The 25182-nt window shown below is 39.0% G+C and overlaps 1 protein-coding gene across 8 annotated transcripts in view; it reads right to left on the bottom strand.

Annotated features, from left to right (window-relative positions):
- Window positions 1–310: 310 nt before the first annotated feature.
- KIAA0232 (KIAA0232 ortholog) overlaps window positions 311–25182 on the bottom strand; it is a 71918-nt gene continuing 47046 nt past the window's right edge. For all 8 annotated transcript variants that reach the window (XM_054202073.1, XM_054202068.1, XM_054202066.1 and 5 more), the window contains 6 exons: window positions 23948–24014; window positions 22475–22556; window positions 17828–21125; window positions 6103–6184; window positions 3881–3978; window positions 311–2940 (listed from right to left, as the gene is read on the bottom strand). In XM_054202073.1, the coding sequence (XP_054058048.1) occupies window positions 2761–2940; window positions 3881–3978; window positions 6103–6184; window positions 17828–21125; window positions 22475–22556; window positions 23948–24014 (3807 nt within the window). In that variant the 3' untranslated portion in view covers window positions 311–2760. The remainder of the gene's footprint in view (window positions 2941–3880; window positions 3979–6102; window positions 6185–17827; window positions 21126–22474; window positions 22557–23947; window positions 24015–25182) is intronic.

The following is a 25182-nucleotide window of genomic DNA, read 5'->3' as shown; positions in this document are numbered from 1 at the left end:
CTCATATTCATGAGGTCTCGTATTCTCTTAATGTGAAGTCGTCATTACAAATTAATGTTTGGCATGAGATTATGAAATTTTATTTTGTTTGCTTGTCCTTTATTTTTAAAGAACATAGCCAGTGTATTTACTTTTCCTGCATTGTATTGAAAAATAATAAAAAATAGACTAAAAAATTATAGCAATGAAAAGGACTCCCAAATTCGATACCTCGTGCTCTCTCCACAGAATGTTTGATGCTTAACTGCCGTGTTGGATCTAAGTTATATACGTTAGCCAAAGAAAATGAACGCACCCAGACACCATCCAATTGTCCTTTTATATTTTTATTCGGTGTTAAGTAACTCCACAAGAAAACAAAATCAGTTACTCTGGTGTACGTGAAATCAGAACAATACAACCACTTGAAGCAAAAAGTAGAAACAAATTTCAGCCCAGGAATGGAAAACTGATACTTCAGTGCTATGGATATGCAATGCGCTTCATACCACGGTGCGGTTCAGCGTATGCCAACCTTTAATGCTTTTGTTGTTGTTGTGTGTGTTTCTATCCATACAGAAAAACTAAAAACCACACTTCAACTCTCACTGAAAGCTTTAGAGCTTTTGCCATTAAACTATGAAAACAAGTAAAGACAATTTGTTATTGCCCAAGCTCAATATATGATTTTATCTTCCCCAAAGGTGCTGGCATTATTACATGCCACAATGTAACTATAAGCAACACCTTTGTTGGTTTTGAGCCCTTTCTTACCAAAGAAGCAGCTCTAGCCAAAATTAACTGAGCTGAAGTTTGTGTTTGAAATATGTCCATTTGGTCATTTCTTGTTCTCGAATGAAGTTCTATTCCATTCTTCACTGTAGTGATTTGAAGAATTTGTGTGTAAAGTTCTTTTTTACTTTCATGTTACAGTTAACTAGTTCTCAGTGCAGGTGCTAAACAACCTCTCAAGGAAGCTCCAGAAGAAAGTAAAATATATAAAACTCTATCCAAAGTCTGCAAATAAATTAAGAAAAGAAACTGTAAAGTGTCACAAGATTTGTTGTATGAATACAAACCCTAAAACATAGTCTAAGAGGAGGACCAAAAGGAAGTCCCTGGGTAAGGACAAACCAAGCCAATTTTAAGTAAGGATCTCAACAAAAGCGTTGCACAAAGAGTGGCATGGTTTCCCAACCACGGATTTCAACTCTTACGTTATCAATCGAATAAAGGCAACAAAACCCAGTTACTCAGAAAACCCTTCTAGCACAGAACATATTTCAAAGGCAGTTCAGCTCACGTTTCAAACACCTAGAGTTCTCATGAGGTTTATTGCCTGTCAAAATTAATGGTTAAGCTTTTCAAGTCAGTATTGGACTTTCTGCACTTCCTGATGTTATAGACATGCTGCTATTGTATAGACTAGTTAGTTGTTGTTGTTTTACAAACTATGAGTTGGTAAAAACTCAGAATGTTTAGTTTTGCAAATATTGCTCCTCCTGGCTTATACATTTTGCATAATGTGTTAAAAGCACAAGGAGTTGATAATCTTGTACAGATGCAACTTGATGATGTATTGACTAAGTTAACAAAATAAAATTTAAAAGCAAGTCACATAAAGCAACAATCACTACTGCAATCACACATGTATGTTGAAAGTCATCACTTTCCCTACCCCCACCCACCACACACATAACTTGCCCCACACATTCTCTCAGAAACACAAAATGGAACTACGAGATTTACTAAATTACAGCCACAACAGCAGCTAACTGCAGCAGCCACAGGATTTCTTTCAAGTGAAGCACCGACCCTTTGCATTTAAAACATTGAACACTCTGAGCATTTTAGAGAGTTTCAGTCATTCAGGCTCAAGTACAGGATGCTTTTGCAGCTTACATGAATGCCATCATCTGCAACAAGACAACATTCTCATTACTCGTTACAAAATTCACAACAATCCACACATCACCCCAGTGGTTTATTATTTTTGGTGTTACTTTTTAAACTTCTGCCCCACATTGGCAAGTTGCTAAAAAGGACAAAAAAAAAGAAAAAAAGGAAAAAAAAAACCAACCCCACATTGCCTCCATACCTACAAAAAATCCTTGGCTTCTCCAGTTAGCAAAAATACAAACCATGGTATCCTCAGTGTTGGTTTGCGGGAGGGGGGAATCATAGGATAGAAAACACAGTTTCTGTAAGTCTCTAAAGCACAACCCTGTTGTTCCTACTTCAAAGTTATGAGATTTACTGAATGAAGACTGGACAAGTCATTCATGCTTTTCTCCTGCATTCAGAAAGGCACTGATAGATTACAGTGTTAAGTATTTATCTCCCAGTTCTTAAAGAACAAAGCCTAATGTGCAGAAAGCTGAAGTCTCTGAACAGCAGAAGTAGTTGTAGACACTGCGATGCTAAGAAGATAGTAATAGTGGTAGGGCTACAGTTACGAATGAAAATAACTGCAATTAAGATGCAAAAAAGCAGTGGTACTACTAAGACAAGCACATGCACATCCATTCTTGATTTGACAACACAATCTAGTCTAGTTCAAATAGCCAAGAATTTAACAGTTTTTTTGGGGGAAAAAAAAAAAAATCTTCAACAGGACAGCTGTGTCCTCATCTATAAAATAAGCAAGAAGAGAAAGATAAATACACATCTGAATCCATTAACTGAAGAGGAAACTCAAGTTGTTGTTTTAGAGCTACAGACCCTCAAGAAGGATAGTTTTCCATCTCATGTTACTTTTAAATCATCTGTTCTACTCTGTTTTTATAGTTGAGTTCGAGAAAAAAGCTCCTCCTCACACGGATCAGCCCATTCACTTCCACCTTCTGAAGCTGTGTCTTCAGAGCTGGAGCTATCACTGGAGTAGATCTTCTTCCTGAAGCCATTTGGTTTTGCCTCAGCATTTATATCATCTGCACATCTTGCTTCATAAACAGAAGAAACCTAAGGATTTAAACTGACAGTGTTGATGGGGAACAAGAAAGAACACGCTTGCTTTTTTTCTGAGCTGGGAGGTTATATATTTTTGTAGTTGGTCAAGAGAGATGTCACAATTACAGGGCAAGTCCTCCTCTTTCCTGACTTAGTCCACTATGTAGAAAGGACTGCAGAACAGCAGGAAAAAAAGATGAGGCTTTTATTGTTTTTTCCTATTCCTTAACTTTAGGATTTGCACAAAACAGCAAGAGAATCAAAAGTGAACTCGGTTAGAATGCATCATTATCACAGGTCATGTTAGAAAATTACTGTAAAAATTATCTCCAAAATTTGGTAGTGAGTATTAAATAGCAAGAAAACACAGCACAGATCTGACTGAACTTCAAGCAAAACCAATATATTTTCAGCTGAATCAGTAAAACTATAGCAAGCATGGCACAGTATAAAGTTTAATATCAGTAAGTGCATGTGTACACAAAGATTCTCCCTACAGCAAAAAAGCAGGTCTTTGTTCGTGAGCAGGACAGAATTCAGCATATGCTATGTTTATGCCTTTAGTTACTGCTCCTTTCTGCCTTCACAGTGCACATCAGCCCATTCTACACTTACTGAAATTAGAAGTTGAGGAAAAAACGACTCGCGTTTAACACACACGACAAGCAAAAGCCAAGTGTTCCCAAAGGAAACTGAGTTTGCTTAACTACTAGAAGTACAACTGTTTGTACAAAGGGTTGTACTCCCCAAAGTACGACGCTGAAGAGTTTTCAGAAGAACGCTCAAGACACAGGAGAGTAAAAAACAAAGTGAGGAAAGAAAAGCTTGTGAAGGTTTTTGTAGGAATTACATTTGAGGCCAGACTGAAAACTGTGATGAAAAGAAAGACATGGTAGCACACCCTTATAAAATAAACAAAAAAACTCCTCCCCCAAACCAATGACAAACTTACCATATTAAAATCTAAAAGATGTTCATCATCATTGGATATTTCTTTTACATCTGCAAATTCTCCTACACCATTCTCTCCCTTGGCATTTGTGTAACACTCTTACATTGTGTTTGTGGGGATGTTTCAGAGGAAAAAGGAAGAAAAAACAGAATTGAGGAACACTGTTATTTACATTTAGCTGAAATGAAAACATCTAGACAAGCATTCTTAACGTTCACACTCTAAGCCACGTAAACTCTGTGCTTGTGGGGGATTTTATAGTGTCACCCTTAAAGAGATGAGCATAATACCTTACGGAAGCTTCATCAAATCCTACCTGGATAGCCAAATAATAAGGAAAAAAAGCAGCTACTTAGTTAATGAAAACTTCTAAAACAGTAAGGTACAAAGAGCAAGAATTGCTCTTTTACTGTAAATGGTTCTGTACATTTTTCAATTCTGATACTGTATAGTGTTCCACATCATTCCTATTTCTATATCCATACAAAATAAACTGCAGCATCCTGATCCTGACTGAAGCTCAAAAAACCTAAGCTGCCATGAATGTCTGTGGTTTCTACTTACCAGAGTAAATTTCCATACATAATATCAACATACATCGTAGACACATATATGGATCACATACGTCAATATCCACATAGAAAAAATACCCATGCAGAAAACTGGATACAGCTAAAGATTCATGAAAGAATAACATTAACTCCGATAATAAAGCTCTGGTTTTGTTAAACTTAGTCTAAAAGAGGAAATTGTGGAACTACTCTACTTCACAAAAATTCTGCCACTGTATCAAGCAGGTTCTGGACTTTGTAGTATTTTATACTGTGTATTCTGTCTTCCTCTGATGGAATAAGGTGGTGAAACACTTGCACAGTTATGCAGGTTCACCAGCAGATGTCAGCAAAAAGATGACACAACGCACTCACAGGAATTCAAGGATTACTCTGTAAAATATGGACTCAAGAGTGCGAGTCACCGCATTTGCTTTTAGACCAATAATACCTCAGCAATTGTCACCATGAAAAAAACCCCACAACTTTACAAAAGGACTACTAAATATCTTTATTCTGTAAATACTAAGTATTTTTCTAACATGGGACGTTCTGTGAGGAGTCCAGGAGGCAAACCAAAGTCCTGTAGGCATCAATCTCTATTCTCTCTCACTGTGCAAACACACTTCTGTAGCTGGGAGCTAAGTAAGATGTTCTTGAAAGTAACGCAAACTGTCCTAAACACCAAAGTAAGGGCATTTAGGCACCGAGAACAGAGTTTAGTTGGTTGCACTTTAAGGTGCACTCCAAAAATAGTTCAGTAATAATTACTGGCTAATCTACTTCCAGATTATTAAGGAACCAGGTCTCTGATGAAAAGTTTATTGCACTGAGCCGCTGCCAACAGAAAGCATCAGACAGCCTGTCAGTTAGGTACACAGAATGTTCGGATTTAGTTTCTTGCTTTCTCCCCAGGAAAGGTAAAGTGGTATGCAGGCAAAAAAAAAAAAAACCAACAACAAAAAAACCCCGCTGTCTGGCTTCTTGCCTGCCCACTGAAAACCTGGGCTGGGGCCAGCTGTCAGATGGTATGAATTCTTGGGAGGCAATAGAGAGTGCTGGAAGCACACCTGCTTCCGCTTGGGAGCAGCCTCCCACCGAGGCTGGACTGACTCTGTGCGGGACAGAAAAAGTCCCAGATTGTCACTGTGAAAGGAGTGGCCGAGAGGCAAATCCCTCTCATTCCCAGCTTAAGAGAAATTCCACACGTTCACTGAATAACTGGCATGTTATTTAGGCGAACCCATAAAAGGTAATTACCATGTTTTCCCATTCATGTAAAATTAGCTACCTAAGTAAGTATTATTCAGGTTGAAATGTATTCAAAAATGTAATAAAGTATTTTCAGAGTCAAAGATTAATATTCTATTTACTTAATTCCAGGCTCTGGAATTAAGTAAATTTACATAAATATTTAAGGCTATTTTAAAAGTACTTTCATTTTAAAACTATTTAGAAGCATACTAGAGATTTATTACAAATCCAACTGAAGCATCCCAGTTCTCTCTGAGATAACAGAATTTATTATGGAAGTTTACTGTGGTTTGCTGTTTTTTTAAACACATATGGTAGTTCCAACTCATCTGCAACAATTCCAATCCATAAGAAAGAGCACTTTATTCTAACACAGGTGCAAGAGCAAGTTAGTTTAAACAGCTGTAAGCTTCTTACCTTCACACTGTGATGCAGGAAAAAGGGGAGAATAGAGCGCCTTTTCCCACCAGCATTGCTTTTCCTGGCTGCCACTCATTCTCTGCAGATTAGTATTCAATATAGGAAAGTATTTAGACAGTAATCACGCTTCATTATGCCATAAATAATATACTTACATGTAGAGGAAGAAACTCTGTTGTTACAACCCATTTTTTATAGGTCTCAATGTTCAATTTCTAATACTAATGGGAAAGGACTGTCAAACTACACAGAACATCCATTATCTGAACTCTTATAATCCACACAGGGGCTCATACTTTGCCGATACAGACTTGTACAAATCCAGAAAAAAACCCCATAAATTCCAGCCCTACGCCGTATAATCTAAGTACAAACCAAGAGAGAACAGATAGCTACCCAAGAGATGAAAATACAATGAAACATTAGTCAACCTGACAAATAGTTCAGTGTAAAACAAAACAGAAAAGAAAGGAAATCACAAGTAGCAAAATGTAATGTTTAAAGTAGTACCATTATCTTCAATGGCATAACATAAAATTAAACCAGAGAATTAATGTGCCACCATGAGGAAAAACTAGTTGTGGGGATGATTAATAATTTGTCTTTATGCTAAAAGTATCTCCATCCACTGACTAAAAATGCCTAAATACTACCCCCACCACCATATTTTGATGCTAATTTAAGTTGACCAGAGCCCTTCCCTTATTAAATTAATGGACATGGCTAAAATACCAAAGGCTTGTCACAACAGACATGTCCCTGGTTTTATAACTGCAGCTGGGGTAACCCCATTAACCTTCAGAAGATGATGCCAGCTTGTGACAACCCTTACAGATATTAGACAGAATGATTCAAAAACAAACTATAGTGCAACTAGCTACTAAAAATCAGTAACAAATGAGCTTCAACCCTAAGTTTCTCTCCAGCTTCCTCCTCTATAAACCTGAGAACATTTAAGCATGGACAATTAACGAACCTCCTTTTGTTCTTCCTTAAGCTACTGTAGAATTATAACCTATAAAACCTATACTTACAAATGCTTATTACTTAATAATCAGAAGTCTCCCTCAAAACAAATGAGCAACCCAAGAGTGCTCTGTTCAGAAGCGTGTGCCAGATTAAACTTTTTTCCCTGGTAAATTCTGCAGTAATAAATATTGAAATTATCTGTGCTAGTTTCCTCTCATAACACCGAGGAACGGTCCTTTTTGGAATCACCCTCCAAAACCTGAAACCCCAACCCCAGAAAAGGGAGTTCTTAGAAACTTAAACCATAGTAAGAAAGACAGAAAGACAGACAGAAAGACAGACAGCAAGCCCAAGGGCATTTGAAGCAGGACTTAGTAAGAAATATGTGCATTTACAAATAAATTCAACAGAAGCCTCACTCTGCTGCTGACTATCAAGAGAAGCATCTAAACTCCACAGGCACAATGCTTTATTAGCCACAAAGCTTCCCACATTGCTGGTGTCACACTTGCACTCCTATCTGCACACGTGAGGAACCACAGCGGGTCACGAGCAAAGCCAGCATGGGTCTGGCAGCAGGGTATTACAAGCTCCCTGGGCTAAGTCATCATCAGAGCCTATGCCCCTGCTTCAGGATGGTAACTGAACCATCGGTGGTTTCTCTCAGTGACCGAACTGATGCTGGCCACCGGCTGCCTCAGCTCCCATGTCCTTCCATCCCTGCGTCGACACCAGGGCAGCGTTGGAGAGTTGGACAAGAGCTGGAGAAAGCCAGAGACACATCTCCTGGCTGAATGCAGAAGCAGCCCAGCACAACTTCAGTTTGAGCTCAGACCTGGTACTCCTGCCCCCACACTGACCCTCATGGAATGACTCACGCTCATTTCTAAACCAGCATTAAGGTCAGCTGTATAAAGCAAAAGGACAGATGATGTAGAAAGACCCACTATCCATGCTAAATCCATTTGGGGGTTCTGTTTGGGAAGTGATGGGGGACAGCAGCTGATATCCATTTTACACATTCAGTGAAGAAACCCATTTTTTCCTACAGTTGCTTAGATGTTAACTATAATTGCATGGTCTGTCGTTATGAAAATTTCTGTTAATTAAAGAAATACTCCCAATCAGTAAATACGAAATACCACCTCCAGAATAGTACCATGACTGCCTTCCTTTGTTGGCATTCTTTCCCTTTTAAAACAGCATTTTCAATTTATGCCTCCTTCTCTCTCATACACACTCACATACGTTTCCAGTGTTCTATGAAAAGTTTTACTACGTTTTCCAGCTACCCACCCAAATAACTATTATTCTCAACGGTACTGGTATTAGAAATTACATGTGGAAGTCTTTTTTCTCTGAAACTATTCATACTTATTTTACTCTATTTTAAAGTAGAGCTCAAAGACACCAAGGCAAACCCAACTGCGATGCTGTTTTGCTCCCAGTCGTGCTGCAGGTCTGAGAGAAGACAGATGGGGGGTTTCCTTTCTTGTTCTACGGTAACATACGGTAACTGAGGCTTCTCTTACAGCCTCTGGTTGAGGCGATGTAAAATCACTCGAGGACGTCAGCATTCACAAGCACAAACAGTACTGTAAGATTATAGTTACGCAAGACTCTCCTGCCCCAAGTACTGCCTGATCTCAACCACAGTTGTCTATGAATTTTCAGTAGATTTGGGTCAGAATTGTGCAGTTACATGCAGAAACTAAAACTCCAATTCTGCTTCTGTCCCTCTGATACCTCTCCCCTACTGAGAGTTAAGACAACAGCAGAAAAAAAGAAGTTTAATGTTTGCTATTGTCTGTATAAGAGTTTGAAAGAGTAAAATAGTTTCAAAATTTTAAATAGCACTTGTATGTCTTTCATTGGCATCTAGCTCACATTTGTCCCTTCCAACATCACTTTATGCCTGTCTTCTCAAATGAACCTTCCCAAGAACTTCACACAACAGCAGGGCTGTCCACTTACGTTTTTCATCCAAAATTTCAAATGAAACCTCTGGTATACAAAAGAATAACCACTCTTTGTAAACATCAGTACAAATACTTTCTAAAGAAATAAAGGCAAGTATTAGGGTTTTTTTCAACTTTAAAAAAAAAAAATCTAGCGATGCTTCAAAGATCAAATTACAGTGAAATGACACCATAACCTAGCTGGAATGAAGCGGCTAACATGAAGGAGATTTTGTGATCTTCAGTGGATAACGACCATTTTAAACAGCGTATTTGATCTTCATCATCACGATGGAAAAGCAACTCAGAGTTTTAAGGATACAATTGAATAAAAGCAAAAACAAGCAGAGAAGTGAGATTGTTTCCTGCACCATGAATGCCATTTCCTACAGCTGATGAGATTTTTCCTCACCTTTTCCACTCACACACATATTTGAAATAAAGCAGCCAAGGAAGATTACTGTTCTACACAGTTTTATTGTATTGCTGCTTTCTTTGCCAGACTACAATGGACATCAATAAGTAATTAATTAGCTGATGAAGCTGTATTGCGAGTATGCAGCAGAATATCGTATTATATTGACCTGGGGAAAAGGACAAGCTGCTTTGATAGACACACTTCAGACTGAGGAGCTGGGCCTACCAGAACAAATGCTTGGGAGGGGCATTTTACTCTTCTCCTCGTTTTGCTTGTGTAAACCGTTCCATACTCACTACAGCAAGGGATGTATCCAACACCATGGTTTCCAACTGTGACCAGAAGGCAGCCTGATAAACAGCACATTTGAGTGGTACTGTTGGTTTGCTGACATAAGATAAAGTTTAACTGTAGTTTCTGTATGACAGGATACTAAGCTGACTTTTAGGAATATCTTTGCCAGGGGCATTTAGGCAGGTGAGGAAACAATGACTACCAAAGTTGGGAAAGACCAGGTCTAGATGCATGAAAGCAGAATTCAAGGAAAAAGACCGAATCATATGATAAAATTATAAACTTGGTACTGTCACATCTGCAATATGAGGTTTTATTACCTGAATGGTAAATGCACAGATGGAAAAGCCAAGGAAAAAAAGGTAGGAGAAATCCTTCCCCTTCTTCTTATGTATACAGATGTATTAAAAGGGAAGTTCACGTTGATAAATTTAAAAACCCCACAAACCCCAGAACAGTTATTTTTTTATATATATAAAAATCATTTCTCCTCAGGTAAGAGCTTTATTGCTCATACAAGTAGTTCATTAGGAATTTACTTTATTCTTTCTTCTTGGCAGAAAATGACAGATAGTTTTATTTTGCAATCTCAAACAAATTTCTTGGAGAGCATTTATGAATATACAACGTGTTTTTGTATAGGATGTGCTTAACAACTTCAATCTTATCAACAATCTGCACAGGGGGAAATATTAGTACAATTTTTTTTGCTGTTCCTTAACTGACAATATTGTATGAGGTGGCAATCATTTTTGTTGATTTCCTTACTTCTATCACAAGTTTTCCCCCTACAGTTACAGATAAAAGTCTACAGCAAGTTCATATGGCTGATTAGTCATTTGCTAGTTAGAAAAGTTACACTGGTCAGAACTTTATTCTTCAATCATAATTTATGCAAAGCTGGGGGTCTTACGAGCCGGGGCCTACTGTTTTAAGGACCATCTATCTTGAGAAAAAGGGCACTTCCAGTACTTTATTAGAAGTTTTATTAAACTTTCTAGCTACCCATCTAAATAGCTACTATTTTTCATCTAAGTTGATACACCTTTCAGGAGAGTCTATTTGGGCTTTAGATACTAATTTGAAAACACCAGCATTGAATAATTCCACGCTTTCAGAATGCAGGCTGACAAGGATCGAGGCAGTGACAAAAGTTTTGCAGAATCTGAATGAAATAAGCACTAAAGCCTCATTATGATCTGAATATTATCTGAAGTGTTACGACTGACAGATTCATAACCAACCTCAGAAAAATTAAGTCACATTAATCTGTAAGTACAAATTTGAACCTGCTCTACAATCCCTTACAAGAAAGAATACAAGGAACACATGAATAATTTAGAAGTCAAAGCAGCAATGAACTCATTGAGTCCCAGTCCAAGATCAGATCCTAATTTTAGTTCATCAGCTACCCAGGGAAGTGACATCTGTCTCAAGAAGCTGGTCACGAATGAACAAAGGGAGCTGAGTCTAGACTTTACATGTAAGAAATCAGGAAAAGAGGGCAAGAGATCGGCATGGCTAAGTCAAGACCTGCAGGTCAAGCTAAAGGGCAAGAAGGAAGTGCACAGGCTGTGGAAGTATAGGGACGGAACGGAAGAGTATAGGGACACTGCCTGGTTGTGTAGGGATTGGATCAGGAAGGCCAAGGTGCAGCTGGAGCTGAACTTGGCAAGGAATGCAAAGAATAAGAAGAAAGGCTTCTACAGGTACGTCAGCCAGCAAAGGAAGGTCCAAGAAAGCAAACCCCCCCCGATGAGCAAGACTAGCAAACTGGTAACAAAGGATGAGGTACTCAACAACCTTTTTGCCTCAGTCTTCACTGGCAACATCTCTCCCCACATTTCTCGAGTGGATAGACCGCAAGGCACAGAATGGGGGAGAAAGTCCTCCCCACTGTAAGAGAAGATCAGGTTCTGATCACCTGAGGAACCTGAACATACAGAAAATGTATCACAGAGTCCTGAGGGAATTGGCTGATGTAGTTGCCAAGCCACTCTTTCTGTTATTTGAAAAGTTACGTCAGTTCAGGTGAAGTCCCCAGTGACTGGAAAAAGGGAAACGTTGTACCCATTTTTAAAAAAGGTACAAAGGAGGACCCTGGAAACTACCAACCTGTCAGCCTCACCTCTGTGTCTGGGAAGATCATGGAACAGATCCTCTTAGAAGCTCTGCTGAGACACATGGAGGATAGGCAGGTGATTTTAGACAGCCAGCATGGCTTCACCAAGGGCAAGTCTTGCCTGACCGATCTAGTGGCCTTCTATGATGGAGTGACTACACCAGTGGATAAGGGAAGAGCTACAGATGTCATCTACCTGGACTTCTGTAAGGCCTTTGACACGGTCCCCCAGAACATCTTGCTCTCTAAATTGGAGACATAAGAATTTGATGGGTGGACTGTTCAGTGGATGAGGAATTGGTTGGATGGTCACATTCAGAGGGTAGTGGTCAACAGCTAAATGTCCAGATGGAGATTGTTGATAAGCAGTGTCCCTCGGGGGTCCATACTGGGACCAGTACTGTTCAATGTCTTCATCAATGACACAGACAGTGCTGAGTGGTGCGGCTGACATGCCCGAGGGACAGGATGTCATCAAGAGTCACCTGGACAGGCTTAAGAAGGTCATGAGGTTCAACAAGGCCAAGTACAAGGTCCTGCACCTGGGTCAGGACAACCCCCAGTATCAATACAGGCTGGGGAATGAAAGGATTTAGAGCAGCCCTACCAACAAGGACTTGGGGATACTGGTGAATGAAAAGCTGGACATGAGACAACAACGTGGACTCACACGTGAGTGAGCCCAGAAAGCCAACCGTACCCTGGGCTGCATCAAAAGAATTATGGCAAGCAGTTGAGGGAGGTGATTCTGCCCCTCTGCTCTGCTCTGGTGAGACCCCACCTGGAATGCTGTTGTCCAGTTCTGGAGCCCTCAGCACAGGAAAGACATGGACCTGTTGGAGTGGGTCCAGAGGAGAGCCACGAAGATGACCAGAGGGCTGGAGCACCTCTCCTATGAGGACAGGCTGAGAAAGTTGGGGTTGTTCAGCCTGGAGAAGAAAAGGCTCCAAGGAGACCTTATAGCGGCCTTCCAGTACTTAAAAGGGGCCTACAGGAAAGACAGGGACAGACTTTTTAGCATGGCCTATTATGACAGGACAAGGGGTAATGGTTTTAAACTAAAGGAGGATAGATTTAGACTAGCTATAAAGAAGACATTTTTTACAATGAGGGTGGTGAAACACTGGAACAGGTCATCCAGAGAGGCGGTAGATGCCCCATCCCTAGAAACATTCAAGGTCAGGCTGGATGGGGCTCTGAGCAACCTGACCTAGTTGAAGGAGTCCCTGCTCATTGCAGGTGAGGTTGGACTAGATGACCTTTAAAGGTCCCTTCCAACCCAAACTATTTTATGATTCTATGATTTATGTTCTTAAAACCTATTTGCCAGTCACCTAATTCTCAAATTTCACTGAAAGTATTTGTAAGGGACCCTATGAGATCATCTAGTCCCTATTCTAGCACAAAGCCAGAATCAACTACAATGCACTACTCCTACACTCTAAATCTCTTCAAGACAGATTTTCCACTGCTTCCCTAAAAATAATTGAACCTTACTCAATTATAAATTTAATATTGAGCTTTACTAAGCTCATTTTCTGTTTAGAGTTCTTTTTCTTCAATTTCCCTTGCTATGATTTAAGGTCATCACATCAACTTTCTTTGTATTTACCAGAGCCTACAGGACAAGCACAGCTTCTCCCTTACCTCCTGTAACTATGAACATGGCTTCTGCAAAACTGCTGGGTGGTTCTTCAAGTTTCTCTGGTTGTTCTTTCGTTTTCTGGGGGTTGTTGTTGGTTTGTTTGGGGTTTTTTGTTTGTTTGTTTTGGGTTTTTTTGAGACAGAGCAACCCCAGTTCCTTCACTCTGTTTTCAAAAGTAGTGATCTTTGTGTTGCTCTCCCTTCAGGACATCTTTCTTGATACAAGGTAATGGGAGCTGAGCCCGGTACTCCAGCAAAAGGCTTTCCAGCTCCAGTTGAGCAACTGCTTCCCCTCTTACAGAAGACCTTTCCTATTTATATATCACAAGGTCGCTGTCTTTTGCAGTGTGCCATTGCTGATTTATGCTCAGTTTATGATCTACTTGAAGGTGCTTTTCTGTTTCGCATCATTTCCTCGCCTGTCGCTCCTCACACTGTGTTTAAGAGGATTATTATTTTCTTTAGAAGTTTGCATTTGTCACTGCATTTTATTTTTCAGATCGTTTCTCCAATTTAACAACCTTTTGATTCTAATCCTGTCTTCCAGTGTAACTGCAGACTTTTCCAGTTTGATATCATCAGGGATTTTCATAAACATGTATTTTACACCCCAGACCAGAAAAATTAGTCACATTCCATGTCCTCTAGTAAGCCACTGACTGTTATTTTGAGAGTGCAATTGTTTTGCCAAACTTTATCTTTGTCAAGGACTCAATAGTATAAGCATTCTTAGGGCACACCTACTAGATCAGAGCCCACATCAAATTTGTTCATAAGAGATTCAGCGTTGTTATATTCAGAGACCATTAACTGGACCAGATCATGTACCTACCCATGACTCCACAGCTAAGTGCTAAGAGCATTTACTCGGAATAAAAAGGACTGTATTTCACGGGGTATTTTTTATGGGATATTTTCTGTTGTTTGGGAGAGTGGGTTTTTTTTTTGTTTGGGGGTGGGGTTTTGTGTGTTTTGCTTTTTTTATTTAATCTTAAAGCTAGGTATATAATTATCATTCACTTTCACAACAATTTCTGCAGGAGCTATCAGCAAATTCCTGCTGCAAAACATCCTATAGTTCTAAAAGAAGTGCTCTAAGAGGGAGGAAACTGAACCAGATTCAGTTAAATAAATAGGAGGTATTCAAAGACACGCGTTTGCACAGCATGTGTGTAATTCAAGTTTATATGATGCAAACCAGAATGTTTTCTACTACACTGTGGTCTACACTAGTATTTTCACATCCATTATTTATGCAAAAATATTGGAGGTACCTCAGAACACAACTCAAACTTTATGTTAAATAACAGTGAGTTAAACAAAACTTTAATTGTTATCATAAGTCAATAAACAGAAGCACAGAAGTTTGATTTTTAAAAAAATCTTTACAAATATTGATCTATACTAATCAGTCAATTCCATAGCCTCTGCTCAAGTTAAAACTCTTTTTCCCGTGCATGTGTGGGGTGTCCAGGAAGAATGCTTCTCCTAAACCATTCTAGTTCTAGGTATTTTATATTGATTTTGTTTAACACTCATGAAAATAAACGGTATCACTCTTAAAAAAGTTTGTGCACCAAAAGACATACTTGCATGACTTTTGCACCCCTTCCCACGCATGAGACAGTCATCATCTTTACTGATTAAGGTTTACTTCTAACCAACATATTAAAATTGGTTTAATGCTTAAAAAACTTTGCTCTTTTACAGATACACTTAACCACAATAATAAATCTAGATAAATGTAAAGTCAAAAAGCCTGTTATCTTGAGATGCACACTAACAGCTCATAGAAAAGCCCAGTCTGCACACATCCTCTTGAGAGCTGCTAGATACTAGCTAGCTGCTAGGACTAGTTAATCCAGTCTTTCTGAGTTTAGGTTGTAATCAGGCTCCTCAAGGCCCCCAGGAATTGCAAACCAAACTGGAGTCCAGGCTGCTGAGACTGTTGTTGGCCCTTTGTACTTCTCACTGGTTTATAATTTTGAAGCTATGAAAATGCCTGAAAGTGCACTGAAAAGCTATAAAGTGACCTGAGCAAGGGAAGTAGTTAGTTTTCCTCTTGCACGAAGGAACTTAAAGAAAATCCAATACCAGAGCTTTCTGAGCCCTATTCAGTACCAAAGTTTTTTTCAAGCCTCATAGCTACCATAAACTATGGAACCACTGTACACTTATCTTAGACTAGACACTTTCTTGAATGGGTAAGTGATTGAAGTAAAGATGAGCGTAAGCATCCTCATGGAGCACTAAGCATCCAGAAAGGAAATCCGGAAAGGGCTGGAAGGAACTTTAGACTCTTGCCGTCACAAATAACCGTATTATACCATTTGTTTATTCATTATGTCCTACTGCATGATGAAGTCAGATTTTGCTTACTCCTGGAAAAAGGTAATTCCGGAATCTGTTGGGACTTAAAGTCTAACTTTATTTATTTTTTGGTGACACTTTTTGCAAGGACTGGCACACACCCAGAAACTTCCTAGACTCCAGAAAAGATTTTTGGAGCCACTTCATCGCTGTTAATTTAACAGCTAAGCCTGGAAAAGTCATAAATTTGATTCTCATGTGCAAACAGCAGACATCAACTTATTGACATTGGGAAAAGAAACTGCAATAGCAATTAATTTAAAGGAGGATGAGAGGAGAAACAAATGGGGAAGAAGGAAAATAGGAACTCTAATTTTGTTCAATAAAAAGGTTAGCTTCAGTTTTAGCAAGAAAAAGGCTAGCCTTCCCATACATGAATTAGTGTTTCAAACTTATAATTGAGGAGTCTGCAATCGCACAGCACAAGCTGGGTGCAACTCTTCAGCTGAAAATGAAAAAAAAAAATCCCTCCTAATGTAGATACAACAACTGCCGAGTATGTGTAAGGGGCTGAAGAGGAAAAGAAAATCTAAGATGCAACTTACAACTACCCAGACAACACCTCTGGGCTGGCCACACGACTAAATTATTTTAGACTAGAATAGACTAGACTGTTTCAGTTGGAAGGGAGCTACAACAACCATCTAGTCCAACTACCTGACCACTTCAGGGCTCAGCAAAAGCTAAAGCATGTTATTGGGCATTGTCCAAATGCCTCTTAAACACTGACAGGCTTGGGGCATCCACCACCTCTCTAGGAAGCCTGTTCCAGTGTTTGATGCACCTCTCAGCAAAGAAATCCTTCCAAATATCAAGTCTAAAGCTCCCCTGGTGCAGCTTTGAACCATTCCCATGCCTCCTCTCACTGGATCCCAGGGAGAAGAGACCAGCACCTCCCTCTTATTCCCCCTCCTCAGGAAGCTGAGGAGATCAATGAGGTCAACCCCTCAGCCTCCTTTTCTCCAAACTAGACAAACCCAAAGTCCTCAGCCACTCCTCACAGGTCCAGCCCTGTCACCAGCTTTGTTGCCATCCTCTGGACACATTTAAGGATCTTCATTTTGCTGGCCAAATATTTCTTCTCAAGAGCAGAGGGAGCTCACAGCAAGAACAACTTGAATATTTTTGGCTGGAAGGGATTTTTGCTCTTTTGCTCTTGTAACCTGTAGTTACAGTTAGCCTTCCTTACAGTACTGTGGTAGTGATGGATATTTTGCATCCATGTTTTATTTCTTTTTGTGTCTACGCTGACAAGAGAACATTTTAATTTCCAGAAAATTAAGCCTTTCTACAAACCCTTCTTTCCTGAAATTTACATCCAGTAATTCAACTCCAAATTCTTCTACTTGGAAGTAACCATAATTCATATTGCGAAGACTGACTTCAGATCATCCTCTTTAAAATAGGTTTGAATAAAAATCAGTAATATCTCATTACTCAAACTTTATGCACATTTTAACATATTATATGTAAATCAGATAAGCTAAAAACCTAAGGTAAACAGATTTTAAAGTCACATGAGTCTTCACATGCATATATTTCTAAAGGTATGCAAGATGACACTGTAATGCCTGAAGATGGTTAATTTTTCACAGAATCACAGAATGATTGAGGTTCAAAAGGAACTCTGGAGGTCATGATATCCAACTCCCCCTGCTCGAGCTGGGCCACCTACTGCAGGTTGCCCAGGACCATGTCTAGATGTCTTTTGAATATCTCCAAGGATGGAGACTCTACAACCTTCCTGGGCAACCTGTGCCAGTGCCAGGTCACCCTTACAGTAAAAAAGTTTTTCCTTATGTTCAGATGGAACCTCCAGTGTTTCTACAAAACTGTATTTTTCAAAAGAACTATACAATTTCAAACATTTAACTTGAACTGTCACATGACAAATTGCTGGTTATCAGCTGCCTGCTGCAAATTCTGTAACGTTATATATCCACATACCTCTTCGAGCTCTCCTGAAGAAACAGGATTATCCTCGTACGTGGGGAAATGGCACCCTGCTTTACAACTGCAAAACCTGCTAGTTTCCTCACGTGGCTCCACTATTCTGCAGTTTACTTTAGAGCTCTCCATTGCCCTCCCATCTAGAGATTCTTTCATACTGCATTCTAAACAGGGATCTTGGTTTCCTACTGGCAACATCCCAGCCGACTCTTCTTGGGAATCCAATGATGTTTGTGCACTCTTCTCCATTCCAGACTTTTTTAATCTGGGAAGAAATTTTCCAGATTCAAGCTCTGATTTTCCATAATAATGCCCTTCTTTTTCTGCATCTTCTTCCAGAGGTTTGAGATCTGCTTGTGGATCCTCAAATACATCTACTTGAGAAGGGACAGCAATACTTCCCTCATCTTTTTCTGACTCAAATTCCGACTCACTTCCACCACCTGGAGAAAGTTCAGATGCAGAAATCGGGCGAAAGTGAGTCCTTGGAGAAATCCGTATAGCCCTGTACTGCGTTCGATCAACACCACATATCCTGGGGTGTAAAACCTCACTGTCTGAATCAGAGCACAGAATTGACTTAGGTTTAAAACTAGGGCTGAAAGATGCAATTCCTTCTGGCTCAAACGAACACTCTACATGAAGAACTTGTGAAAATGGATTGTTCAGATCAAAGGAAGAGAATGAGTATTCAAGCCCTGGTTCTTCAACTTGAAAGTTACCACAAGCTCCTAGTAAGTCTTCATGGAAGATAAAAGAAAAACCCTTATTTAATCCGTTATCTCCACTCTTTGATTGCTCATTCTGTTCAAATGATACAAATGGCCTCCATAATTGCCTATGACCAGGGGCAAAGCTGTTACCTGGAGTCATAAAAACATCCGTACCAGCTATTGTCACTACATCAGAAGCTGCACATTGTAATAAGCTCCCTTTTGAGTGACCTGGTGGCACCACTGCCCATTCTCCATCACTGTTAAATGTTTTGAGCTCCCCATACACCCCACCAAGTATAAACGAGTTTTCTTTATCCTGGTTAACATCCCAAGGTTTTGATGGTGTAGTATAGTCACCACCATCCACTTTTGATAAGTCATTTGAGACAAAGGATCTCTTTTCTAAATTCTCCTTTTGACCTTCCCAAAGATGATACTCTGATCTCTGCACTGCCTTATTGGGCTCCTGGAGGGTTTCAACTTTTGCTTCTGTATCCAAACAGCAGCAATAGTTATTTACATCAGTTGAAAACAATTCATCTTCTATTCCTTCTATTTCTACCATCGCTGCCGAATTTCTGTCTGCCATATTTGTCCAAATATCTTTAATAACCCCTGAGCTGTAGCCTTCTCCACGTGGACTGCTTTCACTACACCCTTGTGTAGTTTCATAGTCTTTACTTTCTGCTTTTTGTTCTAGCTGAATACCACAGACAGATTCTAGCTTAGATTTTTTTTTGAAAATCAAAGTGGACATTTCTCCTAAAGTCCTAGCTTGTTGCTGGCAGGTTTCTTCGGGCAAAAAATCTAGAATTTCTTCATCTACATAATTCGAAGACACTCTAGGAACTACATAATTAATATCTTCTGCATTAAATTGCGTGGATTCTTCATATGGAATATTTAAAGTCTCATTGTCTGAACGTGTTTCTTCTGAGTGTGACCATGGACTACAGGTTCTTGTTGAAAGATTGGAACAGTGTTCATTTTCATCAAAGGCACTATTTTTGGTCCATATTAGCAATCTAGACTGTGTTTTCCCAAGAATATTAGCAGTGCTACTAGAATCTGCATTTTCGTTTCCCAAGTTGAGTGTTTCAAAAGAAAATGGTAAAACAGAGTTACTGCATTGCACTTCAAACACTGAAAAACAAGAGTTTATACCAGACCCTTCATTAATATCTGAAAAGAGCTCTTGATTGCCAGCAAGCATGTGTGAATTAAGCATTGTGCTGTCTAAGATGGGGGAGAATCTGATCGGAGAATCTCCTCCAAAACTTTCCCCATCTGCATCACCAGAGCTAGAAGATGAACAGCACTCCCAAAATTGAGCTAAATTACTAAGGTCTTGCAAGAACCACCCTTCAGCACCAACAGAGCTGGTCGAATCTGTCCATATTGCACTTTCCCCTTGCAACTCCATTCCATCTAACACTATGCAACATTCTGCCTCAAAATCAGTTTTTTCTTTGCTCTTTTGTCGAATCATATTTAAAATCCGACTCTCCCCTTGCATCGTATCTGAGGCACCAGGATCCAACATGGATTGATCAATATCCACTTCATAGAAGTGCGTTAGTTCTGACAGATGAACATCATCTAAATATTTGTCGTCCTCTGGTTGAGAACATATTGAGGTCCCAGCGAGGTCAATATCCTCATTTAGAACTGCAGGCATTTCTACAAAGTGACCATCTATGAAAGTACCTGCTGCGAGGTATGTTTTATGAATATTATTGTTGCTAATACAAAGACCATGCACTGATTCAGACAACTCTTCTACAGCCTCTGATGTTACGCCACATATATCTTCTCTGTTGCGGTATGTAGTCTCCAGCTTGCTTTTTCTGCTAAGAGGAACAAAGTACTCTGTAATCGGCTCAGTATACCACAAGGGTTCTTCTTTATATTCCTTTTCATTTCTGCTGTCCAAATACAAATCTTTTCCATCGCTACCGCCAGCTTCTTTTCTTCCAATTTCTTTTAATGGCCTTTTACCTCTTTTGCAAAGCTGTTTGATGGACCCGCTGCTACTGCTGCTACTGCTTCCGCTGAGGACTTTTCTATCAGCCTTTTCACCAGATTTCACTGAAAGCCTGCTTTGCCCATTACGCCCCTTTTTATTTCGAACCTCTCTTGTTTTGTGTCTTACTTTAATACATTTCATTGATGCCTTGTATTCACATTGATTACCACTAGAACTTGAGCCAGCCTCACTGGATCCGGACGACCAGGAGCGAGGACGCATCTTTCCCTCAGACTTATGTCGGACTTGCTTTTTGTACAAAACAGGCTTCTCTTCAACAGTGTTGTTACTAAACTTGTTTTCTTTCTCATTTTTACTTTTCTTCTGCTGGGTTCTTTCCTGTACAGTGGCAGATACTTTATTACTTCTGTCTTTAGTTACTTCACCTTCACTATTGCAGTCCTTTGGAGAAGATGTATCCGTGCTAGTTGGTGGAACAGTGGATGAAGATGAGGAGCTAGAGTAAGAGCATACTTTGGATTTATTCCATACAGTCATAATTTCCTGCAGGCAAACTGGCTTTTCAGAAAGAGGAGGAAATGCTTCATAGTACCTGAAAGCAAAACAAAAAGGTGACATTCAAATTGTAGAACTTCAGACAGGCATTAAGACTAGAAGTATTACTAAAAACACATCAAAACACTACCATTCTAATTGCCACAAAATCTAGTTTGTTCTACTTATGCACACGCCACTCATTGCACTGTTTATTTGATAACAAAGGGAAGATTAAGATAAGCTTTAAAAGTGCTTATATTAATTATGTTTCAAAACATACCGTCAAGTAAAACAATCCTATTTTTAGGGAGCACTAAACTTCGCTGTAGACCGAAATTCTGGATGGTTAAAACTGTGAAGGCCTGACTCCAGATTTATTAAACAATGTAGCAATTCACTGCAGTCTTCTCAAACATGTATGATTTAGAGTATAAATGAGGAAGTCCTGAATTTCAGGTTATTTTACTTCTCTTTGGTGAAATGAGATACAATCTGTTAAGGTCTACGTAGTCTGATCGTCCAGCTATTAAGAAAAAGCTGTAGCAATCGCAGAAATCAAACAACATCAACATGGTTTTGCAAAGACGGTCAACAAGCACCCACTTCTAACAAAACATCTTAGTTATTGCAAAAAAGTGTAGTTCTACAGTAGTTTACAATGCTAACAGCTTTGTCCAAGAGGGACAAGACTAAAATATGGTTTTCTGCAATTTTTAAAGTAGCATGTGTTTGACAGTAAAGAGATTTATACTGAATTGCACATATTTCAAGGAAAAACTATTAAAAAATCTTTTTAAGTCCGTTAAGTGCACATTAGCACAATCAGTTCCTTGAAGTATCATCCATTTAGCCACACTTACACTAGACTGTTGCTAGCGATGGCTATTACTAAGAGATACAGAAGCATTCATATCTCCTAGAGAAGTTAACGATAAAACTCCTGGGTACTTCCGTAACACCAGACTCAGGTACTTGGTAACTAGTAGAATACTTTGGTTATAAAGAGTACAAAGAGTTCCAGTTTCCCACTTCTGCAACAGAAGACAGAATTCTGGAGACGGGAAACGAATTCTCTCCCCACAAGTCTAATATGTCAATTAATGCAGTTTTAAAGGCTTTTTATTTGTCTAGCTGACTTGATCTTAAGGAAAGTTGAGTTCTGCTTATAGTCAGAAGAAAGCAGTGAGGACTTTGACAAAAATTATACTAGCCCACGGTATCAAATGCTCATATTTAAATCCATAAGATGAACAAAAGAAGATGTCAGGAAAAAGAATTATTTCTAAATATCCACAAAACTCCAGATTCCTCACTAAGTTAACTTTACTGTTTTAAAATATGGGAGCAAAAGGAGAAAAGCATCTCAGATAAGAATAATAACAACAACAACAAAAAAATGCGTACATTTCTACTTGATCCTTTGCTGTGGGAGATAAGTCAGTCTCGGGAGACAAAGAGCCTTCTAACTTTTTGTGAATCTTCTCCTCTGTTTTGGAAGAAAATTCCAAACACTTAACAGAAAAATTCAAAACACCAGTGTATTTTATAACAGTATTTAACAAAAAGCACCAGGATGTATACCTGCAATAGTAGTAAATTTCCATATAACACTGTAAGTAACAGAACAATTTATAGCCTGATTATTATACATTAAGAAATTATAAATTATCACCCAAGATTCAAGTTTTCCACAGTTGTCTTATTAAGCCCTACAAATTTCACCAAATGTGACTGGCTAGCAGCTACATGCAACTTCATGGTTAGCAATGCCCCCAACAAGGAGACTTTCTTTTGGATTTTTAGCTATTTCATATTCAAATCTTTATCTTCTTCGTACATTGCTAGGTATAAAAAAAGATTTTAAAAAGCAACTATTTAACTAAACATCTTTACAAATGGTTGCCTCAATTCTCTCATGTATTTCACTAAAAGGAAGCACCCCACAGTAGTTGCTGTGCTTTGGATAGATGTAAGGGCATGTTTCCTGTGTGAGAGGTGGCTCTAAATATTTCTAAATCCTTTGTATTAAAATCTGTAAAATACCAAAGTAGTGATGCGAGATACACACTCGTTTTGCTTTTTTTTTTTCCAAAATAAATGGTTAGCATCATCTTGGCTCAGTAAGAAAGCGTCACAGCATAGCACTATGAAATACTAAGAGCTGACTAGTAATAACTGTTTAAACAACAGAAAAAGGGAATCGAAACAGCTAAAATCATGCTTTAAGCAGGTACATATTTATACTTCATTTATTGCTATTTATACTACACCATAAATATATTAATTTTACTATAAGTGTCAAAGGCTGCTGCTGTGTGCCTGAATAAACATTTATGTGCGATGAACTTTCATCGGAGACACAACAATTTTACCTTATGCTCCAGACCCTGAGCTTGAGAACATAAAAGTCCTCATTATCATCCCGCTAAAGCCTTGAAATTTTAGGCACACCTCTCTGCCATGGCTACTTGGATGCTTCTCACAGGAATAGCTAGGATGTAACAATTTTAAGGCCAATCTATTCTTTACAAATACCAATACACAAAAGGAACAGAAACAAGCCTACTTTATTTTGACTTCTTTTGGTAGGGAGGGGGGATCCTGAATATAGCTGGATATGAACAGTAATATATATATATATATATGTATGTTATATATATGAAACTCCATTTGTGAATGGCTATTTCCTAGGTAAACAAAGCATACTAGTACAAAATTGCTCAAACTATTTGAATGAAATTATTCAAATGTATTTTAAAATTGCATGGCCTGCATGAAAAGCTACTGAATTAACAGCCTGTCCCCCCACCCCTCAGAATGTTACACAGTTGATAAATACAAGATATGGCCTCAAGAGTTTAAAGATTTATTCCTCACCTTGCTTACTCTGAAGGTCTTTCAGTCTGGAGCAAAGCTCCTCCACTAACGTTTCAATCCCGGAGCTCTGCACAACAAAACCACAGGGAGGGGAGAGAGGGGGGAAGAAAAAAAAAAATAAAAAAGAAAGTGCAACTTACTAAAAAGAATATTCATTTTCTAGAACACCACCAATACAGTAAATATATCTTGGCAGACATCTATTTTTCTTTTTGCGTGGTAACTACACATTAAAAAGCAACAAAAATTCTTACTAGATAGAAATCCATTACTATAAATACATTAATTGCAGGTCAAAACGATTTCATGAAACACGTAGATACACTCACACAGAGGTTTCCAACTCCAAGTCATAAGCATTGTTGTATATCCAAGGTTTTGCAAACTATGCAGTATCATGTTTACTGCACTATATCACTTCACATTTAGCCAAGAGTCTCATGAAAAGTTCAAGAATCAACTGATCACTAAGATGCATTTTAAAAAGCTAAGTCTGACCGTTTTGGTTGCACAATTTATACCTGTGAGAATAGGACTGTTAAAAGGATACAGAAAATCAGGAGTGAAGGTGAAAAGGAGAACAGCATGACGACATATATGTATAAGTGGCAGAGAGGGAGAGGAAAGGCTACCACAGTATCTTCATGCAAAACTTATCCCATAGTTTTGCTAGTTTACAATGCCCAATTTTTCTTCTTTTTTAAACGTTTTGTTGTTTGCTCAGGACAGCAAAGGGAAAAATAAACAGCTTACTCCCTATAAGCCTCTATTTTCCTCCTTTATTCCCCCACATAAACCTTCCATACACTCAAGCCTCCTTTTAAAATCCAATTTCAGTGTTATTCTCATGTGCATTTTCTTCTGCTTTAACCATCTACCTAGACTTGTGAGCAGTTCTAAAGCAGCAGCACCAGAACAGCAAAGTGCTGAAAGATAAACACACTAAGTGGCACAATAGACTACCAACTGTCCCACAGGAGAAAACCCCGCGCTATTCTAATGGAATAAAAGGTGCATGCCAGTCAGTGAAATACCAACCTACAGCCTTTCCTTTTGGAAGAAAAACTAGTTGAGGTGCACACTGTGTAGACCATAGAATGTGTTGGGTTGGAAGGGACCTTTAAAGGTCATCAAGTCCAACCCCCCTGCAGTAAGCAGGAACATCTTTAACTAGATCAGATTTTAGTATTCTTATTTCGATGCTCTGGGATCACATTTGGAGATAATACTTTCCA

Source organism: Rissa tridactyla, chromosome 5, assembly GCF_028500815.1.
Source record: "Rissa tridactyla isolate bRisTri1 chromosome 5, bRisTri1.patW.cur.20221130, whole genome shotgun sequence".
Classification (NCBI taxonomy): domain Eukaryota; kingdom Metazoa; phylum Chordata; class Aves; order Charadriiformes; family Laridae; genus Rissa; species Rissa tridactyla.
Note: the sequence above shows the minus strand (reverse complement) of the source record. Positions and strands in the feature narration are given on the sequence as shown.